Source organism: Cryptosporidium sp. chipmunk genotype I, assembly GCF_004936735.1.
Source record: "Cryptosporidium sp. chipmunk genotype I strain 37763 chromosome Unknown contig_19, whole genome shotgun sequence".
Taxonomy (NCBI): Eukaryota; Apicomplexa; class Conoidasida; order Eucoccidiorida; family Cryptosporidiidae; genus Cryptosporidium; species Cryptosporidium sp. chipmunk genotype I.
The window spans coordinates 21,177-44,967 of NW_027125589.1; the positions used below are offsets into that span (position 1 = coordinate 21,177).

General features: G+C 31.1%; 11 protein-coding genes across 11 annotated transcripts; 6 read left to right on the top strand and 5 right to left on the bottom strand.

Annotated features, from left to right (window-relative positions):
- Positions 1-132: 132 nt before the first annotated feature.
- ELE39_001639 (condensin complex component SMC2) lies at positions 133-3,849 on the bottom strand (the record flags this gene model as incomplete). The annotated part of the gene is made up of 1 exon (XM_067344678.1): positions 133-3,849. One exon carries the CDS (start codon positions 3,847-3,849, stop codon positions 133-135), a length of 3,717 nt encoding a protein of 1,238 aa, XP_067201854.1.
- Positions 3,850-4,328: 479 nt separating this feature from the next.
- Positions 4,329-7,013, top strand: ELE39_001640 (adaptin family; the record flags this gene model as incomplete). The annotated part of the gene is made up of 1 exon (XM_067344679.1): positions 4,329-7,013. One exon carries the CDS (start codon positions 4,329-4,331, stop codon positions 7,011-7,013), a length of 2,685 nt encoding a protein of 894 aa, XP_067201855.1.
- Positions 7,014-7,075: 62 nt separating this feature from the next.
- Positions 7,076-7,462, bottom strand: ELE39_001641 (programmed cell death 5; the record flags this gene model as incomplete). The annotated part of the gene is made up of 1 exon (XM_067344680.1): positions 7,076-7,462. One exon carries the CDS (start codon positions 7,460-7,462, stop codon positions 7,076-7,078), a length of 387 nt encoding a protein of 128 aa, XP_067201856.1.
- Positions 7,463-7,991: 529 nt separating this feature from the next.
- ELE39_001642 (uncharacterized protein) lies at positions 7,992-9,647 on the top strand (the record flags this gene model as incomplete). Its single annotated transcript, XM_067344681.1, has 1 exon — positions 7,992-9,647. One exon carries the CDS (start codon positions 7,992-7,994, stop codon positions 9,645-9,647), a length of 1,656 nt encoding a protein of 551 aa, XP_067201857.1.
- Positions 9,648-9,705: 58 nt separating this feature from the next.
- On the bottom strand, positions 9,706-13,677 carry ELE39_001643 (uncharacterized protein; the record flags this gene model as incomplete). The annotated part of the gene is made up of 1 exon (XM_067344682.1): positions 9,706-13,677. One exon carries the CDS (start codon positions 13,675-13,677, stop codon positions 9,706-9,708), a length of 3,972 nt encoding a protein of 1,323 aa, XP_067201858.1.
- A 286-nt stretch (positions 13,678-13,963) lies between these two features.
- Positions 13,964-14,893, top strand: ELE39_001644 (phosphopantothenoylcysteine synthetase; the record flags this gene model as incomplete). The annotated part of the gene is made up of 1 exon (XM_067344683.1): positions 13,964-14,893. The coding sequence occupies one exon, from the start codon at positions 13,964-13,966 to the stop codon at positions 14,891-14,893; it is 930 nt and encodes a 309-aa protein (XP_067201859.1).
- A 940-nt stretch (positions 14,894-15,833) lies between these two features.
- On the bottom strand, positions 15,834-16,766 carry ELE39_001645 (60S acidic ribosomal P0; the record flags this gene model as incomplete). The annotated part of the gene is made up of 1 exon (XM_067344684.1): positions 15,834-16,766. One exon carries the CDS (start codon positions 16,764-16,766, stop codon positions 15,834-15,836), a length of 933 nt encoding a protein of 310 aa, XP_067201860.1.
- Positions 16,767-17,224: 458 nt separating this feature from the next.
- ELE39_001646 (retinol dehydrogenase family) lies at positions 17,225-18,367 on the top strand (the record flags this gene model as incomplete). The annotated part of the gene is made up of 1 exon (XM_067344685.1): positions 17,225-18,367. The coding sequence occupies one exon, from the start codon at positions 17,225-17,227 to the stop codon at positions 18,365-18,367; it is 1,143 nt and encodes a 380-aa protein (XP_067201861.1).
- Positions 18,368-18,425: 58 nt separating this feature from the next.
- Positions 18,426-19,190, bottom strand: ELE39_001648 (uncharacterized protein; the record flags this gene model as incomplete). Its single annotated transcript, XM_067344687.1, has 1 exon — positions 18,426-19,190. One exon carries the CDS (start codon positions 19,188-19,190, stop codon positions 18,426-18,428), a length of 765 nt encoding a protein of 254 aa, XP_067201863.1.
- A 373-nt stretch (positions 19,191-19,563) lies between these two features.
- On the top strand, positions 19,564-20,175 carry ELE39_001649 (uncharacterized protein; the record flags this gene model as incomplete). The annotated part of the gene is made up of 3 exons (XM_067344688.1): positions 19,564-19,588; positions 19,638-19,724; positions 19,769-20,175. The coding sequence occupies 3 exons, from the start codon at positions 19,564-19,566 to the stop codon at positions 20,173-20,175; spliced, it is 519 nt and encodes a 172-aa protein (XP_067201864.1).
- Positions 20,176-20,463: 288 nt separating this feature from the next.
- Positions 20,464-23,649, top strand: ELE39_001650 (ubiquitin-activating enzyme E1; the record flags this gene model as incomplete). Its single annotated transcript, XM_067344689.1, has 1 exon — positions 20,464-23,649. One exon carries the CDS (start codon positions 20,464-20,466, stop codon positions 23,647-23,649), a length of 3,186 nt encoding a protein of 1,061 aa, XP_067201865.1.
- Between the last annotated feature and the right edge of the window lie 142 nt (positions 23,650-23,791).

Below are 23,791 nucleotides of genomic sequence, written 5' to 3' on the forward strand. Positions count from 1 at the left end.
ACTTTTATTTTATTGTTTTCAGTTTGGAATTAAATGCATGCATTTTGGGAAAATCAATTTATCTGTTTAGGCGGCTTAAACTTTATTTTAAAAGCTAAAGTTTAAACTATTGTACTGAATGTTAGAGAATTTCTAAATATTTATTTTTCTGCGAATCTTGCTATTGTTAACTATTTCATCACAGTTTTCTAGTTTTTTATGGCATTCACTTTCGCTTGAGAAATTCTCAATTCTGCTTACAGTTGAGACACCATTAATTAGCTCAGACTTAAACAATACGTCCGCCTTATTAAACATTCCTTCTTTAAGTGAAACAATTATAAATTGGGAATTAGGGAAATGGTCTTTGATCATTTTCCCAATATTCTGTGTGTGGCTAAGATCAAGCGCAGAGTCAATCTCATCCAGAATATAAACTGGTGCAGGTTTAAATCTAAGCATGGACAAAATTAATGATAGCGCTAGTAATGATCTCTGCCCACCACTAAGTTCACTCAAAGAATTTTTCCAAATTCCACCAAGCCCAACCTTAAATTCAAGTCCTTCGTAGAAACTTTCAACATTTGTTTCCGGGTTGACATATGGGACAAGCTCCGCGCTCGAATTTGGTAAAAGAGTGCTAAATATTGATTTAAACGATGAGTTAACAGCCCTCCAAGTATTTTCTAAAGCTTGTCTCTTTTTCTGATCTAAATCACTTATTACATCTTCAATTTTATCTTTATCTTTGATCACAATATCTCTTTTATTGATTAATTCATTACACTCAGCATTAACTCTCTCATATAAATTTAAAATTCTTCTATTTACATTTTTAGAGAGTGAAATTTGCTCACACTGGAGCTCTTCCAACTTTTCTATACAATTTTTATATGAATTTGCTTCTAAATCGATCTTATTAATAAAGCTTTTATCAAGTAACCATTCAAACCTTCTGGACATAGAGTCTTTTAATTTATTTTTTTGTGACAATTCCGTCTTAAAAGTTTTTATTTCGTGTATAGTTTTTGAATTTTCAATCTGTTTGCTAGAAATCAATTTTTCAATTTTCTTGATCTCTGATTTATTTTCCTTTATTATATCATTGCTCGATTCGATTTCTAGCTGAAGTTTCATTAACGAAGACTTGTTTTCATCAAGTTCGAATTGAAGATTCTTCAAAATTTCGTTTTGCTCTCTAATTTTCTGCCCAATTTCGCTAATATTATTAGTTTTACTGAGAATTAAATCTAAAATTTGGCCCAGTTCCGTTTTCAATGCCTTTTGTTCAATTCTAGTATTAAAAGTCATCTTTTCCAGATTTTTATATGCGACAGATAAATCTCCAATTTCTTTTTTTAAGTGATCTACTTCAGCTTCCAAATGTCTTTCTTTAGATTCCTTCGTGTCCTCGAATACATTAATCTCGTTTTCAAGCCTGGATTTATTTTCTTTCAAAAATGTTTCTTTATTAAGTAAATCTTGATGTTCATTCCTTAATGCTTTTATTTCCTTCAAATATGTTTCAATCTTCGATTCAGCGGATTCTTCTTTCAACCTTATTATACGCTCTTCTAAAAGTTTAAGTTGATGTTTATTTATGTCCAACTGTATTAGGGAGTGTCTATATGCATCTGCAGACTTGCCTAAATCCGCCAAAATTTTATTTATTTCTTTGATTCTTTCATTATTTTTCAGTATTTTCAGTCTAAGATCATTGTATTGCTTGTATGCTGATAGAATACTTCTTTGATTATTCGGAACAGATCCACCAGATAAAGTTCCACTAGGATCGTAGATATCACCATTTAATGTTACGGTCCTCGCCGATATTTTAGCATTGAACGTTATCATTTTAGCGATGTTTTCATCTTCGCAAATAAGTGTATGTCCGAAACAAAATTTAATCGCAGGCTCTATTTCTTTATCGAATTTTAAAATATTCATTGCGCTTAACACACGAAAATCATCTTTACTGCTACAGTTAATCAAACTTCTGGCCAAATTTAATTTTTTTTCGGGAATTGATGGATCCAAAATTTTATCTAATGGTATTATTGTAATTCTTTTTTTTATTAGTCCAGTGCTTAGGAGTTTTTTTCCGGTTTCATGATTTTCGACTACCAAATTGTACAGTCTTCCTCCTGCTATCATTTCCAACGCTGTTGAATATTTGTAATCCAGATAATCTATCAACTCAAATACAGACCCTTTAACCTTCGTTTTCTGAGCTTTTGAATAATCTATTAGGGTGTCCACCTCATTTATATGGGCTTGTATTGCCAATTCATTTGAAGCTCCTAAATTGTAAATACACTGTCGAGTGCGAACAAACATCTCGATTGGTTGCAATTGAATTTCCATGGAGTCATTATCTAATTTTATTTTATTTTTTTCAAGATTATATTTTTCGCATAACTCTGCATCCTCTTTTAAATGAATAATTTCACTTTCTAATTTTTTAATCTGATTATTCAAGTATTCATATTCTTCTTTTGGAGTCATAGACTTATGTTTGTTTGAAACAGACGAATTCCTCATAAGTTGTTCATTCAAAATTTTAATTTTCTTTTCAATTTCTCCAATTTTTATTTTTACTTTTTTTTCTTGAACAGATAGTTTAGCCAGTTCTTTTTCAGTGTCATAGAGTGATTGTCTCAGTGATTTTTGCTCAGAACTACTTAAATTAATATCACATCCTGCCCTAATTCCTTGAAGAGATTTTTTATTTGCTTCCATTTTTTCTTTCAAATTCTTAATCTGCTTTTCTAGTTTAAAAAACTCTTCAGATTTCTGTATCAGATTTTCTTGATTCGAAGTTACACAAAGAGGATTAAGTTTATCTTCAATTATTTTTTTTTGGTTTAAATAGTCTTTTAGTAAATTTTCTTCTTCACTAAGGTCCATTTTTAATTCATTAAGCTGAACTTGGGTCAATCTGACTTTTGATTCTACATTTGAAATTCTTTCTTTACAAATTTTTAAGGGAGTTGACCACTCTGTTGATAATTTATTTTCTTCCTCCTCGACTAATTTTTTAAAATTTTTTATTTTTTCTTGGCCATCGGATATAGCCTTTTCAATTCCAATTAACTTTAATTCAGAACTGTTTAGTTTTTCTTCAACTTCAGATACTTCCGAAGATAAGTTATTGTAATTATGTAAAGTACAATATCGCTCAATTAACTCGATTTCTTCATTGATGCTATTCCACTTTAGATAATCAGATCTCTCTTTTTTAAGTCGCTCGAGCTTTGGTATTATATCTTCCTCTAACATCCTATTAATTTCTTCTAATTTAATATCCTTTTTTTCGATGAGTTTTAGACTTTGTTGTTTCTTTGTTTCATACATTCTCGTACCCGCAGCTTCCTCCACCATTGAAAGCAATTCTTTAGGTTTCATATTAATAACTTTAGTAATCCTCCCTTGCATTATTAGGAAGTGAGAGTTATTAACATTTAACTGAACCGAGTGGAAGAAATTTGTTATTTCAATTGGTTTCACAACGTTTCCATTTAATAAATATCTATTCCTTCCTCCAGTAGCAATTTGTCTTGTAACTGTAATCTTGTCAAAATCTTTATAAAGAGGCGAAGAATTTGACTTATCTTCATTGTTAAAAATAATAGAAACAGAAGCCTTACTAATTCCCGCTTGACCAGACTTATAAACAAGTTCCTCGAGTTTGTTAACACGTATTTGTGACAAATTTGTTATTCCAAGCACAAAGCAAATTGAATCCAAAATATTTGATTTCCCACTTCCATTTAGACCTGTTATTGCATTAAACTTTGGGTTAAATCTACCTACTACTGTTCTCTTTTGATAGGACTTAAATCCATCAAGAATTATTTCTTCAATATACATTATAAAATTACCTTTAATTCCTGAAGCAGGTAAAAAAACTAGTGCTATTAGTTACATCAACAAGATGATTTTTTTGGGATCAACCAAAACTATTAGCAATATGCTTTAATTCGTACTAAAATGTTATTATACCAGTATAAGACAACTTTCAAACTTCTTAAGATGAATTTGCATTTTAATTTTATTAGTGATTAATAACTTGAATTTTTTTCAAATATTTCACATGTTTGTGGGGTTTTTTAGCGCCAAATTGAGATTTATGTATTTTTTTTTTGCAATAAATAAATTGATGTTACTGTAGACATTCAAAAAACAGATAAGTTTTATATATTTCTTTTAATCTATTTCATTGCTATTTTGATTCTATATTAAATATTTCTTAAAAGGTTGAATAATTCTAATTTGAAGTATTCCTCATATCTAATTATAAAACTATAAATTGATGACAGAGCATTTATAAAATTCATATAAAGATTAAAATGCAATACGTTGACTCATTTTCATCTCGTCAGTTATTTGATCTTGTTAAGTCAATAGGAGAGTGTCGCTCTAAGCATGAGGAAGATAATATCATATTTAATGAATCATCTGTGTTGAAGATCAAATTGACCCAAAACTCTTTATCATCTAATAAGCTACGTGAATATATGATAAGAGCTGTATATATTGAAATGTTGGGGCATGATGCTTCTTTTGCTTACATTCATGCCATTAAAATGACAAATGATAAAAATGCTTTCGTAAAAAGGATCGGATATCTGGCATGTTCTATATTTTTAAATAAAAAGCATGAACTTTTGGTTCTGCTAATCAATACTCTACAAAGAGATCTTAATAGTAGAAATCAGCTTGATGTGGCATCAGCACTATCAAGCTTACCCTATTTATTAAATTCTGAAATATTTTCTTCCATAGAAAACTCACTATTAATATTGTTATCTCACCAAACACCCGCAATCAGGCGAAAAGCATATTTAGCTTTACTCTGCGCATTGGAAATAAAACCAACAATATTTGAGGAGAACACCGATATTTTGATGAAGGGGCTATGCGATTCGGACATTTCTGTGAAGAATTCAGTATTGTATTTGGTAGATAAAATTAGTTCATATAATCCAAAGCTATGCATTTCACTGATACCTCATTTGATAGCAATAATGAAACAAATTTTAGAAAATAATATCCCCAAAGAATACGACTATTATTTTATTTCTGCGCCGTGGACTCAAATTAACATTCTGCAAACTCTTTCGAAAGTTGCCTCTTTTGAAAAAAACATTTATCAGATATATGAAATATTATACAGCATAATAAAGAAAGTTGAATATTCAATCTCTTTGCCATCTTATAATGGAAAATCAATGATATGTCCTATAAATACTAGAAATACAAGTAATACAGCTAATATTTCATACGCAATACTTGAATCGTGCATATGTACTATCTCATCCATTCATCCAAAGAATGAATTACTGGATCAAGTTGAGGAAATAATTTCTAGATTTTTAAATTCTGATTTAAATTATCTCAAATACATAGGTATCAAGTGCCTTTCAAAAATTGCTGTAATAGATCCTTCTTATGCAATTCCATACCAAATTGTTGTAGTTGATTGTCTTGAAGATAAAGACGAAGTTATTCGTAGATGCACGCTTGAATTACTATGTAATATGTCAAATACTCAAAATATACAAGTTGTAATATCTAAGCTCATAAATAATTTGAAGATCTCAACAGACATTCATTTCTGCGAAGAGTTGGTAAAAAATATACTCCTATTAAGTGAAAAGTTTGCTCCGAGCTATAGCTGGTACTTGAATACGATGGTTAGCCTATTTGAATTATCAGGAGAATTTGTTGGGAAGGATAAAGTCAATAATATTGCACAGATAATTGCAGAAGGTCCGACTGGCAATGATACTTCAGATCATGAATTTAGAGTTCATGCATCAACTTTGTTTTTAAAATTACTTAATGAAAAGGTAGAAGTATTACCAGAAATATTGTATAATTTGGGAATTTGGGTTATAGGTGAATATGGATCATGCACAGCAAATAATTATTATTATGAAACAAACACGTTGAGAATTATATATGAAGCTACAGCCCTTCTATACAATGTTTTCCAAAAACTAAAAATCAATATTCATGTTTGTCAAAATGATATTGGACGTTCAAATAAATCATTTGTAAATAGCACATCTTTTATGAGAATTAACACGAAATCAGAAACTATTTCAATGATTATTACAGCACTATTAAAATGCTATTCATATACAATTATGTTTTCCAAAAATTTAAGTCTTTCAAAAAACAATTCTGGTGTTGAAAATGAGCTGAATGAGAAATTCGTTTTTTTTCTAGAAAAAATGAACGAAATTTACAATCAAATTTTTAAAGATTCTTTTTACAATCCACTTAATATAATTAATCAAAGGACCAAAGAGTTTATTTCAATAATTCAATTAAGTAATCAGATGAATTCTAAATTAAATAACAATCTGGAAAATGAATACGTAGAGTTACTGAGTTACATTCTACCTTTTGATGCCTCTTGTGAAGAAATTTATGTAGATAGAAAACTTTCATTTCTAGATCAGCTTGTTTCTGAATATAGATACTCAGAAAAGTATTTGAATAAACAAAGCTGTAAAAATCCTTATTTCTCCACAGAAAACATTAATTTGAAACAAGAGTTGCGAATTATTGAAATGGAAACGATAAAAGAGCTTGGTTTTACTGAAGTTTTCTTAGATCTTACAACTAATTTGGAGTGTGAAGTTGACCCAAGTAATAATTCTAAACAAATTAGAAATCAGGAAACTCGAAAGTTGGCTAATTCCTTCACTGAAACAAACAATAAAAAAACTCAAGATTTAAATGAAACAAAAACAATAGTAAAATCTAATCATGTCTTCAGTGTCAATCAAATCATTACAGATCCGTTCAATACTAAAAGCTATAATGCAAAAAAATGGAGTCCAGAGGGTTTTGGAAAGCAGGAAAAATTGCAGACTAGAGAAAAAGAACTGTCATCTAAGTCAAATGATAACCCTAAGAATATACAAATTCAATCAAAAAAAAATGTTCAAAACTTTTTGAGTAAGCAAAGAGAGGCACATGCTTTGTTTAGCGGTATTTCTAATACTCAAAAGAGAAAATGACCTTTCAGTTAATTATTAGAAATATAACTTTTTAGAGCAGAAATGGAAACTTAATATCAGGATTAAAATTCATAATCATCGTCATCGAAAATTCCCCTTCTATAGATCTTTATTTTTGAGCTACTTTTCTCAGTTGTTTCGTTCATCATTGAAATCATATTTACAAGCTCATTCTCTTGCATTTTTCTAAAAGGAGAATATCCATGGTTTCTTGCGGTACGTAATATATAATCTTCAATTTGCAAAACTTTGTCGGGTTTAACCAATGCAATTCTATTCAATCTTTCTATCGCACTATTTTCTAATATTGCTCTCAATGCGCCTCTTCTCTGCTCTTCAATTATTTTTTTTTGATCTTCCGCTCTCTGGCTAAATTCTTGTTTGGCGTCAATTGGGCTAGCATTATTGCTCCCATTCTTTTCAAGTTTAAAATCATTAGAGCCATTCATAATCACTCTTTTTAGCAATAATTACTAAATTATATTTATAATTGTAAATTTCTGCAACTTGGTGTTTATTGTTAATTACAATTCCAGCGGTATAAAAAAATTTTAAAAATATTTTGGTTTTATTCAATCATTGAAAAAGTAGTAATTTTGGCAATGAAAAATTTTCTGCTTGAGGATTTAATCTAATTGATTTATCTGATCTATTTTAAAGCTTAACCACTGTTCCCCAGGAACCAAAATACAATATCTCCTATAAAATAACAATAAATACGAACTAAATTGACTGTCTATTAGTCCATTCAATCGAAACATTAATCTAGCTTAATTGGGAGTACATATATATATATATATATATATATATATATATATATGGAGAGCAGTTTTCATTTTTTCACCCCCACACTTGCCGCTCTCAGAAACTGCTATTTTGCCTTCGTTTATGAAATTATAAGAATGCAAAGATAATAGATTCTTCAACTCCTCATGAAATTTATTCAACGATTATAATAGTAATGTAAATATATGAGACATGGGTAACACATTGAATTTTGATAATGAGGAACAGCTGGTATTATTAACGAATCATTCAAACTCATTACCACTGGAAAAGCCATATTCTAATTCGAATTTAAATAGTGGTTTATCATCCAGAACAGATTCTCTACAATGTATATCTAGCTCTAAAATTGAAAATTCTATATCTAATGTACTTTTTGATATCTCGGAAAGAATTTTGAAGACAAATGGAATTATTTATTTCTTTTCCAAAGTGGAGAAAAAAGAAATGGGCTCGAATCATGGGAATGAAAAAACTTTATACGAACCGAGCTATGTCTTTGAAACAATGGATCTCACGGAAAAGAAAGCTCAACGAGAGGTGAATATTATTGAATCTAACAGTTATTGCTTTGGAATTCATACTATTGAAGGAACGGAAGGTAACTTGAATTGTGAAAGTGCATTCGAGTTTGAAAGAAAAGAATCAATTGAAAGTTCTGAAATTTCAAAGTTTAAAATTGATATTTCTGATGCGCAAAATTTAGCTTCGACTTTTGGGAGTAATACGGTAAATTTTCCAAAAAGTATTCGCGTTACAAGTAAACAATTTGTTATATTTGGTAATAAGAATAATCACAAGCCATTTTTAAGTCCTGGAATTATCGATTTATTTTTACCTTATATTTTGGATGAGACTTTGCTCTCTTGCTTCTTAGTTTGTCCACATTGGCTACTCACAATATCAGAATTTATCAATGAATACTACTGTAAATCTATTGACAATCAGTTCAAAGAAACTTACAGAGAATATCTCGATTTAGAGCATGCAAATATTACCATACAACCTGTTCTAACTGTTGGCGGGAGCGTGCGTATAGATAGAGTTTTTTATGCTAAAGTATTAAAAAATTGTGTAAACAAAACTTCTTGCTTAACTTACAACTTCAAATACAAAAATGCTTCTCGGATAAAAGATGGTTTAAAAAAAGAGAACTTTTTTCAGAAGAACTCACTTGTTCCGATAGTTCAACCATTAATTAACAAGCCTTCTAATTTGTATTCTCAAATTTCGAATACTCCATTTATTTCTTGCTACAAATTTGTGACTAATAAAATGGGTACTAAAAGAATACAATGGGCACATAAGGATTTGTCTAGATGCCATTGCGAAGAATTTTCAGTCGCTCAAACAACTACTACATCAAATGTTAATGTTGGAGATCGTATTGAAATTGCCATAAATTTGAGTAATTCATTTGGGATTGTTGATATTGAATCAATTCACTTTCTGCCGTTACAATTTGAAAAAACTAGTCTTGAAAAGTGTGAAATTGAAGATATATACACTTCTGGGACAGATTGGAGGTTTTATAATAGTGAAGATGGGGAGATTACTGAATGTTTTAATATTCCGAATTTACTACCACAATTTAAGGCAACTTCACTAGAATATGCAGGAACCGACATAATCACATGTAAAATTACGTATAAAGCCATTTCTTCAGGAAGTTTAGCTAACTCCAAAGAACACTTTGGAGTTGATATATCTGTTGTACCAAAAGAATATGCAATTATTTCTGCATTGAAAAGAAAAGGGCTTCAGCATGATAGGTATAGCCCACTTCAGATGAGAGTCGACGATCAATTAGTTTTGTACATTTCAAAGGGTGGAGCAATTCCTACGTAGTTATTCGATATACTAATCACTAATAAAGGTCAATTAATTCCTTTTTAAATGATAAATCTTAGCAGTTGCCAGTCTTTATTATTTTTTGAATTAGTTTACTTATTGATAATAATTTATTATAATATTGGTTATCTCTATCATGGTTTTTGCATATATTAACGAAGTACAGAAGCCACTTTTGAAACAATAAATAACAATCATTAGAATGAATGAAGTGATGTTCCCAGAGCATTGTTTTGAATGGTGCTTCTATAGTTAAATAAAAGTTACCTCCATTTGCGCAAACTTTGTTTTGAATGAATTGAAATAAATCTTTAATTTGAACTTTTTTGGAATTTTTTAACTCATTTTGATCTTCACTCTCGTTTAAAATATTTATATTAAAATGAAAGGGGCTATGGAGCCAAAACCTTTCAATAAAGAGTTTTTTTGTTTTTGTATCAACTATCGAACAAATTTCAGCATCATTAATAATTTCGTGTATGGTATTTATTTCAGTACTTGAAATACATGGGTCTTTGATGCTTGGCAAAACTACTCTCAATAACAAACCATGAATAATATCATTAGGAATGGATGCAAACAAAGAATTTTTGTCGTTAATGCAATTAACCATCTCTGTAAATATTTCTGCCTCGCCTTTCGTGCTTTGATTATCAAACCTATTATATACCCTTGGATATGTATATAGAAGTCCAAAAATAGACTTGAGAAATATTTTATTAATCCAATCAGAAGAAAAAGATGCTTCCAATAACCGTATTGACAAATTAATACATGAAGGAAGTGAAGGAGTTATTAGTTGGTTATTTAAAGAGATATTTGTATTTTTTTTAACTTGGTTGTGATGCGAATGGTAATATGATAGCCCATTAATATTGTAATGCATAAGTGGGTTAACAGAAAAACTTTCCTGTTTAATTATCGGCTTTACCCCTGTAAAAAACAAAGAAGTTGAAACAATTCTAACAAACTTCAAAGTTAATATATCAGAATAGTTTTGGTATTTAAATGCAGAAATTGAATTAATATAACCAATTAATTCGTTTCTTATTGATTTCAGTAATTCATTTCTTGTAGATTTTTTCTTTTCACATTCACTATTTTGAAGATTAAAATTCGATTTTTGAGATGATATTGAAAGCTCTAGATATCTGTCGATTAAAGGGAGGAATGTGGAAAAAACTGTGTTGTGAAGTTTAAGTATGTTACTATGAATTGCTGATGTGGTATGGCAATAAGTTGTTTGCTGGAAAGATGCATCACTTTTTGTTTTATCTTTTAAATCTATTGGTTGTACAAAATTTGAAGAATATGAATAATCGTTTGAATCGATCGTTCGATAGCTTTCATTATTTTGAGAATTGTTAAGATTAAATGTTGTTAATAAATTCAACAAAGTATCAAATCTAATTGCAAAGTTGATTTGATTATTGTCTATAATGTTATTCTGTAAAGTAACCACATCATTGATATTTTTTCTATATCTTTTTCTTGAAATAATTGATGAAATATTGTCTTGTGAACTTAAATCATTTGAAACTATTTTTCTAAATGGTGAAATTGATTTCGATGTAGAGCTTCCAACTAATTGATTATTGATATTGCTCGTATTGGCTATCCCTGGAATACAATTTGTATTAATAGAATTTGTTAGAAACGCAGAATTTCTAAGAAGTGAATTTTTGTTGTTAAATGATAAAAAAGGAGAATTTAACCCTAGCGATATGAGAGCAATAGGGATTTTTCGTCTTTGAGGATTTAGAACTAGCATTGCATCCATTGATGAGTGAAACATAGTTAGAATTGATGTTTCAAGAATAAACTCCGAACAAATAAACAAAAAGTGGGGTTCTGAGAATATAAAAGATATGTCAGATAGGTCATCTTTTGACTTAATTATCAATGTTGAAGATATATTAACCAAAGACTCTTGACTTTTATTTGATGAAAAGCCATCCCTCAATATATTACCAACTATATGTATACAGGGCCAAGCGATTGCATCGCATTCAGATATTGCCAATGGACTTAGTGCCTCAAAGTTTGATAATTCCGTTTGATTGGATTTGTCTGAGTTAAATTCACTATTATATATCGCACTCGATTTCTCATTTTCTATTGATTTTTTCTCTTCTTCTTCGCTCCTATTCATTTTGTTATTAAAGTGGAATATTCTTAGTGCAACAAAAATCCTCAATGAAGATAAGTAGGGCTCCCCTGAGAAGTTATTCAATTTTTGTTCGCTAAATTTACCAATTTTTTGCCTTTTATCACCAAGAAAAAAGTTGTTTTCCTGCTTATATTCAATATTTGTGGAAACATTTTTATGAAATTCTCCAGCATTAGAATCCTTCTCTAATATAGAACTAGTTAACTGGTTCTCTAAAATTTTTTCGGTTTTATTATTTTGAAAAATCAGCTTATGTTGTGATGGAATATGAACATTTGAACTTATAGAACTTGATTTTTCAATTGAATTGTTTGTATTGCTGCAAGTTATGGGAGTTTGGCTAACGCATGTAATTGAATCTGTCTGTATGGCTTGGGTGCCAATATTATGAAACAGAGAATCAATATAAAGCTGTCTTAACGTATTTACAAAGTAAATATATAGTTCTCTGTAGTTTCCAATACAATAAGAAATATATGCAACTATTCTACCTAGCCTTAATATGTCTCCACAAATAGTCATACTGCAGCACGAAGAATTAATTACCGGATTATCACTTAAATTAGTGTTTATTGGTCTGTTGTTTATTGATGAGTTTGAGTTTAAGAACGAATGGTTTGGTGCGTTGTTAATTTTAGATTTACTAGATATATTATGAGTTATGGAACAAATATTTGTCCTAATTGGTGCGTTTACAGAGTTTTCAGGTAGTAGCCATTCATCTTTCTGAAGTTGAATAAATCTTGTATAGAAATCTCTAGAGTCCATGAAATTAAATGCCAGACACTTGCAAGACTCTCCGAGGTGCTCAATGTTGTCGTGTTCAATTTCAACACATGAAACATAAAGAGATTGGATTCTTGAAACAAAAGAATAAATAGAGTCAATTGAATTGGATTGTTGACAAAACTTTCTATCATGCAAGTCGCAGCATCTACTCCTCTTGATATATTCATAAAAAAAACTATCAACTTCACTTCTCAAATCTAATCCAGTATTGCTTTTTGAATCAATTTGCACAAATCTTAGAAATTCTCTAATAGCATCAAAAGAGGAGTTTTGACCAGTTAAGTTGATTGAATTTGAAACATTCAAAATTGAATAACAATCTACACTTGAGAAAATTTTTGTAAAAAGAATAATAAGTGGAATAATTTCATATACAAACCATCTTGGCCTTCTAAGCCACATTTGCTGACGTAATTTAATCGGAGCTAACTTATAAAAAGAAAGAAATCTTGGAAATAAATAAAGATCTGGTGTAGTAATTTCTTTGATAACTTTATCAGATAATCGGTTAAATTTAGTTAAAAGTGTGATTACTGATTCAACTAAATGAGGAATATTAATCATTTTGACGCACTTTAAAGCTAAGTTATCAAACTTCTTATACGTAGAATCATCGATAATTTTTTTATTTTTTAATTTTGAGATGAATATTTTCGAGAGCAACTCAAATAAATCTCTATATGTTATATTTTTTTTAATTCCACATAATTTCGTGAAATCAACCAGTTCCATAACAAAACTGTTTTTAATTTCATTTTCCTTTCTCCAATCTGAAAGAATTCGAGAAATGCTTGGCATACTGAGGTTGTAAATTTGGCTAGATTGAATGCTTGCCTCTAAAAAAGTCTTCAGCTTTTGTCTTCCAATTGGCCCACTATTAATTGTCTCATTGCAGTCAAACACTGGATCAGAACAATTTACATTACCAATAGGAACTCTGTTTCCTGTGTTCCAAGGGAATACAACTTTTGAGTCGCACATTTCGTCATTATACAAACTTATAGTATTTGCTTCCTTATGCCAAGTTGAAATACAGCATATTTGGTCAAGTTCCTGATTTGATGGCATCTTAAAATTTAAAAATGTTACATTTTTAATCTATCAATGTGTGATTTTTTTAAAAAATGAGTTAATTTAAGGTATTTTTAATTTTGTCAGCTCTTTACTTATATTGTTCTAGTTAAAATTCATTAGAGCGCAGTGATGTTCGGCCCTCATCAATTAAATGCAAAATACTGAAAAAAATTTAAATTTTAAGAAATAAAATATGCATACATTAATTGCATATCTATATTATGAAAACTATTTTTATTAATAAATAAGCCTGTTAGAAAGGAAAGCAATTATTCAAACAATGGAATCGAGCAAACTAAGACTCAACCACCTAAATTTAACGGAATTTATTTCAAGAGAAATAAAAGTTTACAATAGGAACATTGTAATTATTACAAGTGGTGGAACTTATGTTCCTTTGGAAAGGAACATGGTAAGATATATAGATAACTTCAGCACAGGTACAAGAGGTGCATATTCAGCCGAATACTTCCTAAAATCAGGATTTAGCGTGGTATTTTTTCATAGAAAAGGAAGTCATATACCGTTTACAATAGATTGCCCATCAAAATATGATATGCTAATGGCAATGGCAAATAACATTATTAGTTCAAATGAAGATAATTATAACTTGTTAATAAATGAGCAATTTAAGAAAGTTATAGAAGCATCACAAAATCTAATAAAATATTCGGATAGAATGTTTCTAATGGAATTTGGTTCTGTCCATGAATACTTTAATGGCATGGACTATATTATTTCTCACTGTGCAAAATTTCCGGATAGTTTTATATTCTTTTTAGCAGCTGCTGTTTCAGATTTTTATATTCCAGAGAATCTGTTACCGAAAAACAAAATATCAGCTAGCTCTGATGCATCTTTAGATTTGGAAAATGGATCAAAAACTCCCAGCATTACATTAGAGTTATATTCAACACCGAAATATGCCCGATGTATTCGAAACAAATTACCTTATTGCTTTCTTGTTTTATTTAAACTTGAAACTGAATTTGAAATTTTATTTAAAAAATCAGATAATCTACTTAAGATTTGTGATGCTAACGCAATTTGTGCAAATTTGTTGCAGGATCGAAGAGATAGCGTAATAATTCTCACTCCGAATTCAAAAACTGAGATTAAAAAAATGTCGGACCCTATTGAAGAGGCAATTGTTTCTAATATAATATCTCTATACAAGAATTACTTTGCAAATAATACACACAAATCTTAATTACTGCAAAATATTCAATTTTTAAATCAAATTTACTATTTTAACTCCTGTAAATGAAAGTCTAAATTTTTAATTTAAATCCATTTCGCGTTGATTAACTATCCGCAATATTTAGTTTTGCTAACCTGCAGTTAATTTGCATTTATAGCTAATACAAAGATAGTTGAAGTTTTCCACTTTTTCAATGTTATAATCGTGTTGCAAACCTACGAAACAGTGAAATAAGTTTAAATCTAATCATTCTCTAGCAAATCTTTTGATACAGTTCATTAAAATACTGTTAAAAAATTTTAAAAAATTCTATGTTTTGGTAATGGCTGCAAAAATTTAAAATCTTTGTTCTGATTTCATTTGACTCTACTGCGAAATATCTTATTTTCGAGACTATATACTTAAAATTTTTTATAAAGCTTATTTCCTACATCAAGATTATTACTATTATCCTATCTTTCTGAATTGTCAATTATTTCAAAAATAGGAACTTAATTTATCCCTCTATCTATTGTTATACTTTACGAATACCACGAAACTTGTTTAATTCGAGCATTTTCTCAAAATATTTTTTTTAATCAAGATGAAATTTTTTTCGAATTAATAGAGGTTACTAAAGTTGCATATTTAAAATATCCTTAAGAAAACAGACGAAAGTAAATATTTGAAACAATAATTTAATGGGAACTTCTGAGATATTGCTTATGTATAAAAGTAAAATTATAGCGTTTAGAAAATAATATTGTAAACAATTTTCCACCATTTACTGCAAAGCACTCAATCTTAACTTTGCCAAATGCCGTCCTTAATATAGATGGTTATTTATTATCCGATATATTCGAGACCACAAATTATCCAAAGAGAGTATGAACTAGGAATAATCCTTAAGAAGACTATAGTAAAAATAAGCTTACAGATTGACAAATTAGATACTAGCTCCTAAACCAGATCAGTCAAATAATGAAAAACCTAAGTCACCCTCTTCTTCTTCCTCTTCCTCTATTTGAGCAGATGCAGTAACAGCAGATGTATTGTCAGCAGCTGTAGAGGTAGAAACGAAAGTAGAGGGGTTTGCCAATGCAGTTTTAATGGCTTGCATTTCCGGGAAGTCAAAATCAACATCCAAACCAAGTGCAACACAGTTTCTAAATGCAGAAATAACGCCATCGCGTGCGGAAGGTTGAGTTGGTATAGCTGTTTCTTTTGAGAATGCAGCAACATATTTGGTAGCCTCAGCAACTCTGGAAATTAAGTCTTCCGAAGTAATATCAAGCACAGATGAACTGTAAACATTACCATGGTCATAGATGTTGTTAACTTTAAGTCCATAAGAGAATGGCTTGATGTTAAGTTTCTGCAACAAAACTGCCTGCGAAGCCGTAACCTTCTTCCCCTCGTCTATTAAATTAACATCAGATTGGATCTCGACTTGACCCTTTACAATTTTTGTAGCTATCCCGAGAGCTTGGAAAAACGAAGTTTGTGATGGATCCAGTCCAGTAGCTCCAGCTGGAACAACAACATTACATGGTGCAATTACACCCTGACGTGCAGGTGCTGGTACTCTGTATTCTTCTATAATTCTCCTTACTTCAGATGGCTCATCAATACAGAAAATTAAGCCAACATTCAAGCGAACCAGTTCAATGAGCTTCTCCAATTCGGGGTGAGAACCAAGCATTTGCTTTAAGGCAGTTCTTATCATGGTATTTTTTCCCATTAAAACTGCTGCCTTGCCTCTCAATGCCAGACGGATATCTGCCATTTGCTTAGAACCGACATGGTCTGCATTCGCCACTAAAATTCTTGGGTAAGATGTGGCATATTCCGACAAGCGTTCGAAGTACTGCTTCTTCTTTGCTGCTTTTTCAGGAGATGGCATACTTTATGTTTTACAATTTAACAATTATTGATACTTGTGGAGACTGTCAGAGCCCTGTGCCTGTTCAATCAATTTAACCACAAGCAAAAGTTATTTAAGACAAATAAATCTTTAGCTTGGATTTAAATAAATTCCCAAAGATTGGTTTGCGAGACGTCCGTTAAAGACAGCCAATTTAAAAATTTGGCACCAAAAAGAGACGGCGGGAATCTCTTAGCAAAAAAATTATAAAAAATGTTTGTATTCGAAATAGGCCATTTGATAGAAAAAGAGACTATCGAATAACCTCCAAACGTATTGTAATTAGGGCAGTTGAAGTTTTAAGGTAATAGTTGTTACATTTCATCTAATTTAATTTGTATAATTTTAATAGATTTAGTCTTCCCTTCTGTATAAGTTGGAGGGAGGGGGGAAGGACTGCAGGCATGTATTTTTAAAGTTAAACATTATCTGTAGTGATGAATGCGCCTAAGGGAATGTTAATGTACGTTATTCTGAGCTCTGTGCTCTTTGAGCCGGCCTTTATCTCGATGCTAGTATTTGCTATTGGTATAATATTACCTCTAGCCCTTTATTACTTAAAGTTGTTAGAATTTCACAATCTGCCTTATACATTAAACGGAATCTTTGCTTTAGTTTATACTTCTGTTTTGCTAAGTATTTGCAGACTGATTTCGTTCGGAAAGTGTTTGCCAAAAAAAATACTGAAGGATGCAAGGATAATGAAAGGTAAGACTGTTGTCATCACTGGTTGTACAAGAGGTATTGGTCTTGAAACAGTCAAACAGTTGGCATCATGGGGAGTATCAGAGTTGATTATGTGCTGTCGTGATATAATTGCTATGGAAAATGTCAAAAACCAGCTCTCTTCTATTGGGTTGCCACCTAATAGAGTCCATTCAATCGAGTGCGACTTATCATCTCTACAAAGTGTTGAATTATGTTCAAGAAGAATTTTATCAATAGTGAACAAAATCGACATATTGATTAACAATGCAGGCATTATGGCACCACCATTTCAGCTAATAAACGAAGTTGAAAAGCAATTTATGACCAATTACCTTGGGCACTATTACTTAACAATGAATCTCATGCCCCTGCTTCAAAAAGGAAAATGTAGGATAATAAATGTTTCAAGTATTGCTCACTTAGCTGTGCCCTTTGGATTTAATATTTCAGAGATTGAGAATATTGATGAGAAAAACTATAACAGAACGAGATTCTACGGTATTAGTAAGCTTTGTAATATTTATTTCACGAGAGAATTACAAAAAAGATTTGGTTCAGTTGGCTTATCTGCTGTTTCTTTGCATCCAGGATGTGTAAATACAGACTTAGGGAGATATATCCGTGAAAAAAGTATTGCATTTGTTTTATTTTACCCATTAATGAAGCTTTTTTCAAAAACTTCATTTTCAGGTGCCCAAACGACACTTTACTGCTGTACAGTGCCTGATGAAAAATTGACTCCAGGAGGATACTATTCTCAATGCGCAATAGATATATCTTCACCAGTTTCATTAGATATGGAAGTATCAGAAAAACTCTGGGATTTCTCTAAATTGCTTTGCGATAAAATTACAAAATCAAAAATTAAATAGAATTCAGCTTCAAAGATGTGTCTAAATGATTAAATAGATCTATCCCTGACACTATATATTAAATATTTGTAATTTCATGTTCTTCTTCTTGAAACAAAAATAATGCTTCATCATCTGACTCTATATGTACAGAATCCATCAATGGTCCATTATATGTTTTCCCCCAATACCTGTCACTTCCTACGAGTGAAATCTTAATAGAAGCTACTAGTAGTCTCATCTGTTGGTAAAATCTATCTCTCATTTCAGGATTTTTCATTATAAAAATATACCAATCATCAGAAACTGTCGAAATTGCCACAATGCGTTCAAGTTCACAATCATCTACATTCTGAAGTTCAGGTGCTTCCGAAATTAGTTTTTCTGATGGAATTTCAACTAAGCTAACAATATTAAGAGGAAGAATTAATTTTTTCCCACTTCTTCTAAGGTATAATGCGTTTAAATCTTTACTAAGTGATAGGTGCAATACATGTGCTCTTCCATCCCCAAGTACAAGTTCAATATTAACCCCATTAATCATTTCATTTGCAAAAGCCTGACTTAATTCTATAAATTTATTGACCTTCTCTTTTTTTGTCTCTTCAGTTCCTTCATCTATCAATTTCATTACAGAAGACGAGTCGGTTAATTTTTTTGCTTCCTGCCTTAATAGATAATTTTCCAAATGATCTTCATATTCAAGGTATACCTGATTTCCAAACAAACTTTTTAGTGTAGACTCTTTACTCGGAGGGTTACTTGGCATTGATAATCCGACTACTGATAAACAATTATCATCAAATTTACACCATTCAAATAAATTCCTAAAAGTAAACATCATAATCTAATAAAAATATAATTTAAAATTAAATTTCATTAATTTAATCTTGTATATTTTGTTCAAATTTATAATGCGCATGCCCAATCTAGTTTTTCTCACAATAATTTACATCTTTAAATAAAGATAGTCAATAAACGACATGAAGCGTAAAGGAAATTTATAATATATCCACAAACGGCGGCACACAGTGCCGCCAATGTCGGATTATTTTTCTAAAGAATTAGCATAGAGCCACTAGAATTTGTTGTAATGTAATAAAGTTTTAAAAAAAGTGCTTCACTATTCCACCCACATTTGAATCAAAATTTCAACACTTAGAAACCGCTAATCACTCTTGAAAAAGTTTCATTTTATAGCAAAAATTATTTGAATTATGCTAGATCAAATTTCAATCTTGGGTAAGATACCGGAATTCTAAAACGACCAGTTTTTTTCATTCAATATTAGATGCAGTTTCGATACGTACTAATAAGGGTGAAATTCTTAAAGGCCAAGTATGCTGTATTTTTCCTAACAATGAATTCATTGTTTTAAGTAAGTCTAGATATATCGTAGTATTTTTTTCAAATGTTTTTCAGAAAAAGATATCAGAAGTGGATTCAGTACTTTTGATATAATAAAAAGTGAGTCTATATGCGAAGTAGAACCATACTCAGAAGGAAGATGTTCTGAAATTAACGTAGATCTTCCCGAAAATTATGTAGACATTATTAAAAAAAGAGAAGAAATAATCATCAATAATGCGAAGTCAAACATCAAATTTTGGGGGAATAACGTAACTCCAGTGGGTCAAGCTACGTTTGATTTTATTCACAAGACACACCCAAATTGCTCATGGAATAATGAAAATATTGAGGTAATGGGGATTACTGTGTCACCTCCATATTTACCAGAAAACTGCTCGGGAAATGATAAAAGAGCGCTTGAAAGGATTAGGTGTGTAATAGAAAAATTTAGAGAACGCATTTCAGAGGAATCACTGTAGAACTTATGCGAACTCCCGGATCCTATTAGCTTCAAAACATCAAACAAGTAGTGTTATTACAAATATCGTAATATGCTTTATAAATATTTATTCCATTATAATTTTTCAATTCTTTTGTGAATAGTTGTTCGAAAACAAAATAGACTGGCGCCTATTAATCTAGGAAAGTGAGAGGGGCACCACTTGTTAAATATATTACTTTACAAACAATCCTCCCAACTTAGGGTTACACGAAATTATAATTGGATTACTAATAAATTTTAATGCCCATAATACGAGCAATTCACGATGAATACTGATAGGAGAGATGAAATTGATACAAATCTGTACAGTCGTCAGATCGGTACGCTGGGCCTTGAGGCAATGGGAAAACTAATAAAATTACGCGTATTGATTGTGGGGCTTCGTGGGCTTGGTGTTGAAATAGCAAAAAATATCATATTAGCCGGACCGAAATTAATAACGCTTGTGGATGATGAGATATGTAGTTTTTCTGATATGGGTGCAAACTTTTACATAACAGAAAACGACGTAAAAAAAGGAGCCAAACGCTCAGATGCATGCCTAAACAAACTATCATCTTTAAATGAATATGTTCAAGTTGCTGTATTTCATGGGGAAATTACAAGTCAATTGATTTATAACCATGACTTGATTGTTTGTGCAGACGTACCATTATCACAGCAGATAAAATACAACGAATTATGTAGGGCCCATACTCCGAATATTGGGTTTATTTCTGCCAATTCCCTTGGCCTTTGTGGCTCCATTTTTGTTGATTTTGGAGATTCTTTTAATGTATTTGATGGAAATGGTGAAGAACCTAAGAGTGCAATAATTGCAAAGATCTCAAGGGGCAAAGAAACAACATCAATAACATGTCTAGCTGAAAAACTTCTTCCATTTCAAGAGGGTGACTATGTAATGTTTAGAGAAGTGCAGGGAATGACAGAGTTAAATGGAACGGGCCCTCACAAGATCATCTCAACAGGAAAACACCAATTTACAATCCAATTAGATTCTAGCATGTTCAGAGAGTATGAAAGAGAGGGTTTGGTTACTCAGGTCAAAGTTCCTATAAGGTACAGCTTCCGAAGTTTAAAAGATGCACTTGAGTATCCGATTTGTGATGAGCAAGGCATTTTAATCGTTCCAGATCTTAATAAATTTGGCAGATCCGAACAACTTTTCTTTTCAATAAATTCTGTTCTTAAATACTCAGATATTAGAGGTTCTCGTCCAAAACATACAGACTTGCAAGCCATTAATGAATGCCACTCAATTGCAGTGTCTATGAACGAGAGTTCAAAGAAAAAGCTAGTCTCAAATGACGAAAAAAAAGAATTTGTCGTTTCAGTTGATGTTATTGATAAGGATATAGTCGAGAAAGTCTGCAAATATTCTAGATGCTGTATATCTCCAATGGCTGCTTTTTTGGGTGGAATTGCTGCACAAGAAATTGTGAAATTTGTTGGAAAGTATACACCATTACGCCAATTCTTTTTTTTTGATGCATTCGAACAATTAGATCTGATTTCAAACGAAACTCACGCAAAAGAAGAATTTATGCCATTAGGGAGTAGGTATGATGATCAAATAATCATATTTGGCAGGAACTTCCAAAATAGACTATCTGAGAAAAATGTTTTTATTGTAGGTGCGGGGGCTTTGGGATGTGAATTTTTAAAAAGTATGGCACTACTGGGTATTGGTTGTGGGCCAAATGGATCTGTCACAATTACAGATATGGATAACATCGAAGTTTCAAACTTGAATCGCCAATTCCTATTTAGACAGGAGCATGTAGGGTCTCCAAAGAGTGCTATTGCTGCTCAAGTTATCAGGACAATAAATAAAGATATAAACATTATTTCACTTCAAACCCGAGTTGGTACAGATACCGAAGATGTTTTTGATGACGCATTTTGGAACAAGACAAATTTTGTAATCAATGCTCTAGACAATGTTCCTTCAAGAATGTACATCAATGATCGTTGTTTGTGGTACGAAAAGCCACTACTAGAAAGTGGTACATTGGGTACTAAAGCTAATAGCGAAACCTACCTTCCTCATAAAACACAGTCCTATTCTGATAATCGTGATCCCACAGAAGAGAGCATTCCTTTATGCACTTTGAAACACTTCCCACATGCGATAGAACATACAATTGAGTGGGCACGTGACGCATTTCAAGGAATTTTTACATCAGATCCGCAAGAGGCTGTTACTTTTCTTAACAGCCCACGTGAATATATCCAAAATCTGAAACAACGAGGTAATCTTAATGTCATCCTTGAAAAATCTCAGAAAATATTTGAGCTAATTAACTGGATTTCTGAAAAAGACCCTACTCATGAAGATTGTATTAGAATGGCGATAAATTTGTTCCATGACTATTTTTATTGTCAAATTAAACAACTTTTAACTAACTTTCCGCCTGACCACATTAATAGTGATGGACTCCCTTTTTGGTCAGGACCAAAAAGATGTCCAAAACCTATAAAACTAAACATACAAGATAAATTGCATTTTGATTTTATTCTTTCAGCTTCAAACCTTTACTCAAACATGGTTAGATTACCAGAAATATCTGATTCTTCACTTATATTTAAAATTTCAAATGAAACAATCCTTCCAGAATTCAACGCAAAGACCACAATAATTAATATAGACGACGACAGTGTACCAAGCAGTGAAAACGGTAGCTCAAGTTCGGCTATATTAGATACAAGTATTTCCGAAGAGTACACACATAAATTGCTTTCATTTACAGAAAATAAAATTAAAAGATGTTTAGACTTTATACAGCCTATTGAATTCGAGAAAGATGACGACTCAAACTTTCATATAGACTTTATGAGTTCTTGTGCAAACTTAAGAGCTAGAAATTACTCTATCAAAGAATGTGATAGACATAAATGTAAAATGATTGCGGGACGTATAATACCTGCCATGGCAACAACTACAGCAATGATAACTGGGCTTGTTTCATTCGAAGCGCTAAAGGTATCTTCATCCAGTGAATACAAAATAGAATTTTTCAAAAATTCATTTATCAATCTTTCTCTCCCATTATTTGTAATTACAGAACCGCTCCCAGCCCCAAAGACTATTTCAAAGGAGTTTGATCCAATAGTCGAAGGCCCGTTAAGGGCAAGACCTGAAGGATTTACAGCGTGGGATAAGCTTGTTGTTGAACAGAAAGATGGTACTATTCAGAATATTATCGACTTTCTAACAAATAAAATGAATCTTGAAACACAGATTATCTCGTTTGGCAACATTTGTCTTTACAATTCATATATGCCAAACCACCAAGAAAGAAAGTGCACTCCTATTGTTTTGTTGATAGAACAAATGACTAAGAAGAAATTACATAATACAAAGAATAGTATCGCATTAGAAGTTAGCTGTTGTGATATTGATGATGGGGTTGATACAATGATTCCTTCAATCAAGTTTATTTTCAAATAGTAAAATTGATCATTTGAAAATCTAATATCTGGTATTTGGGGCATTGTACATTCCTGTGATTACAGTTCACAATGATTTATATACTTATAGGGATTAACCTGGTTCATTATCAATATTTAGACTTAATAGATCCAAAACTGTT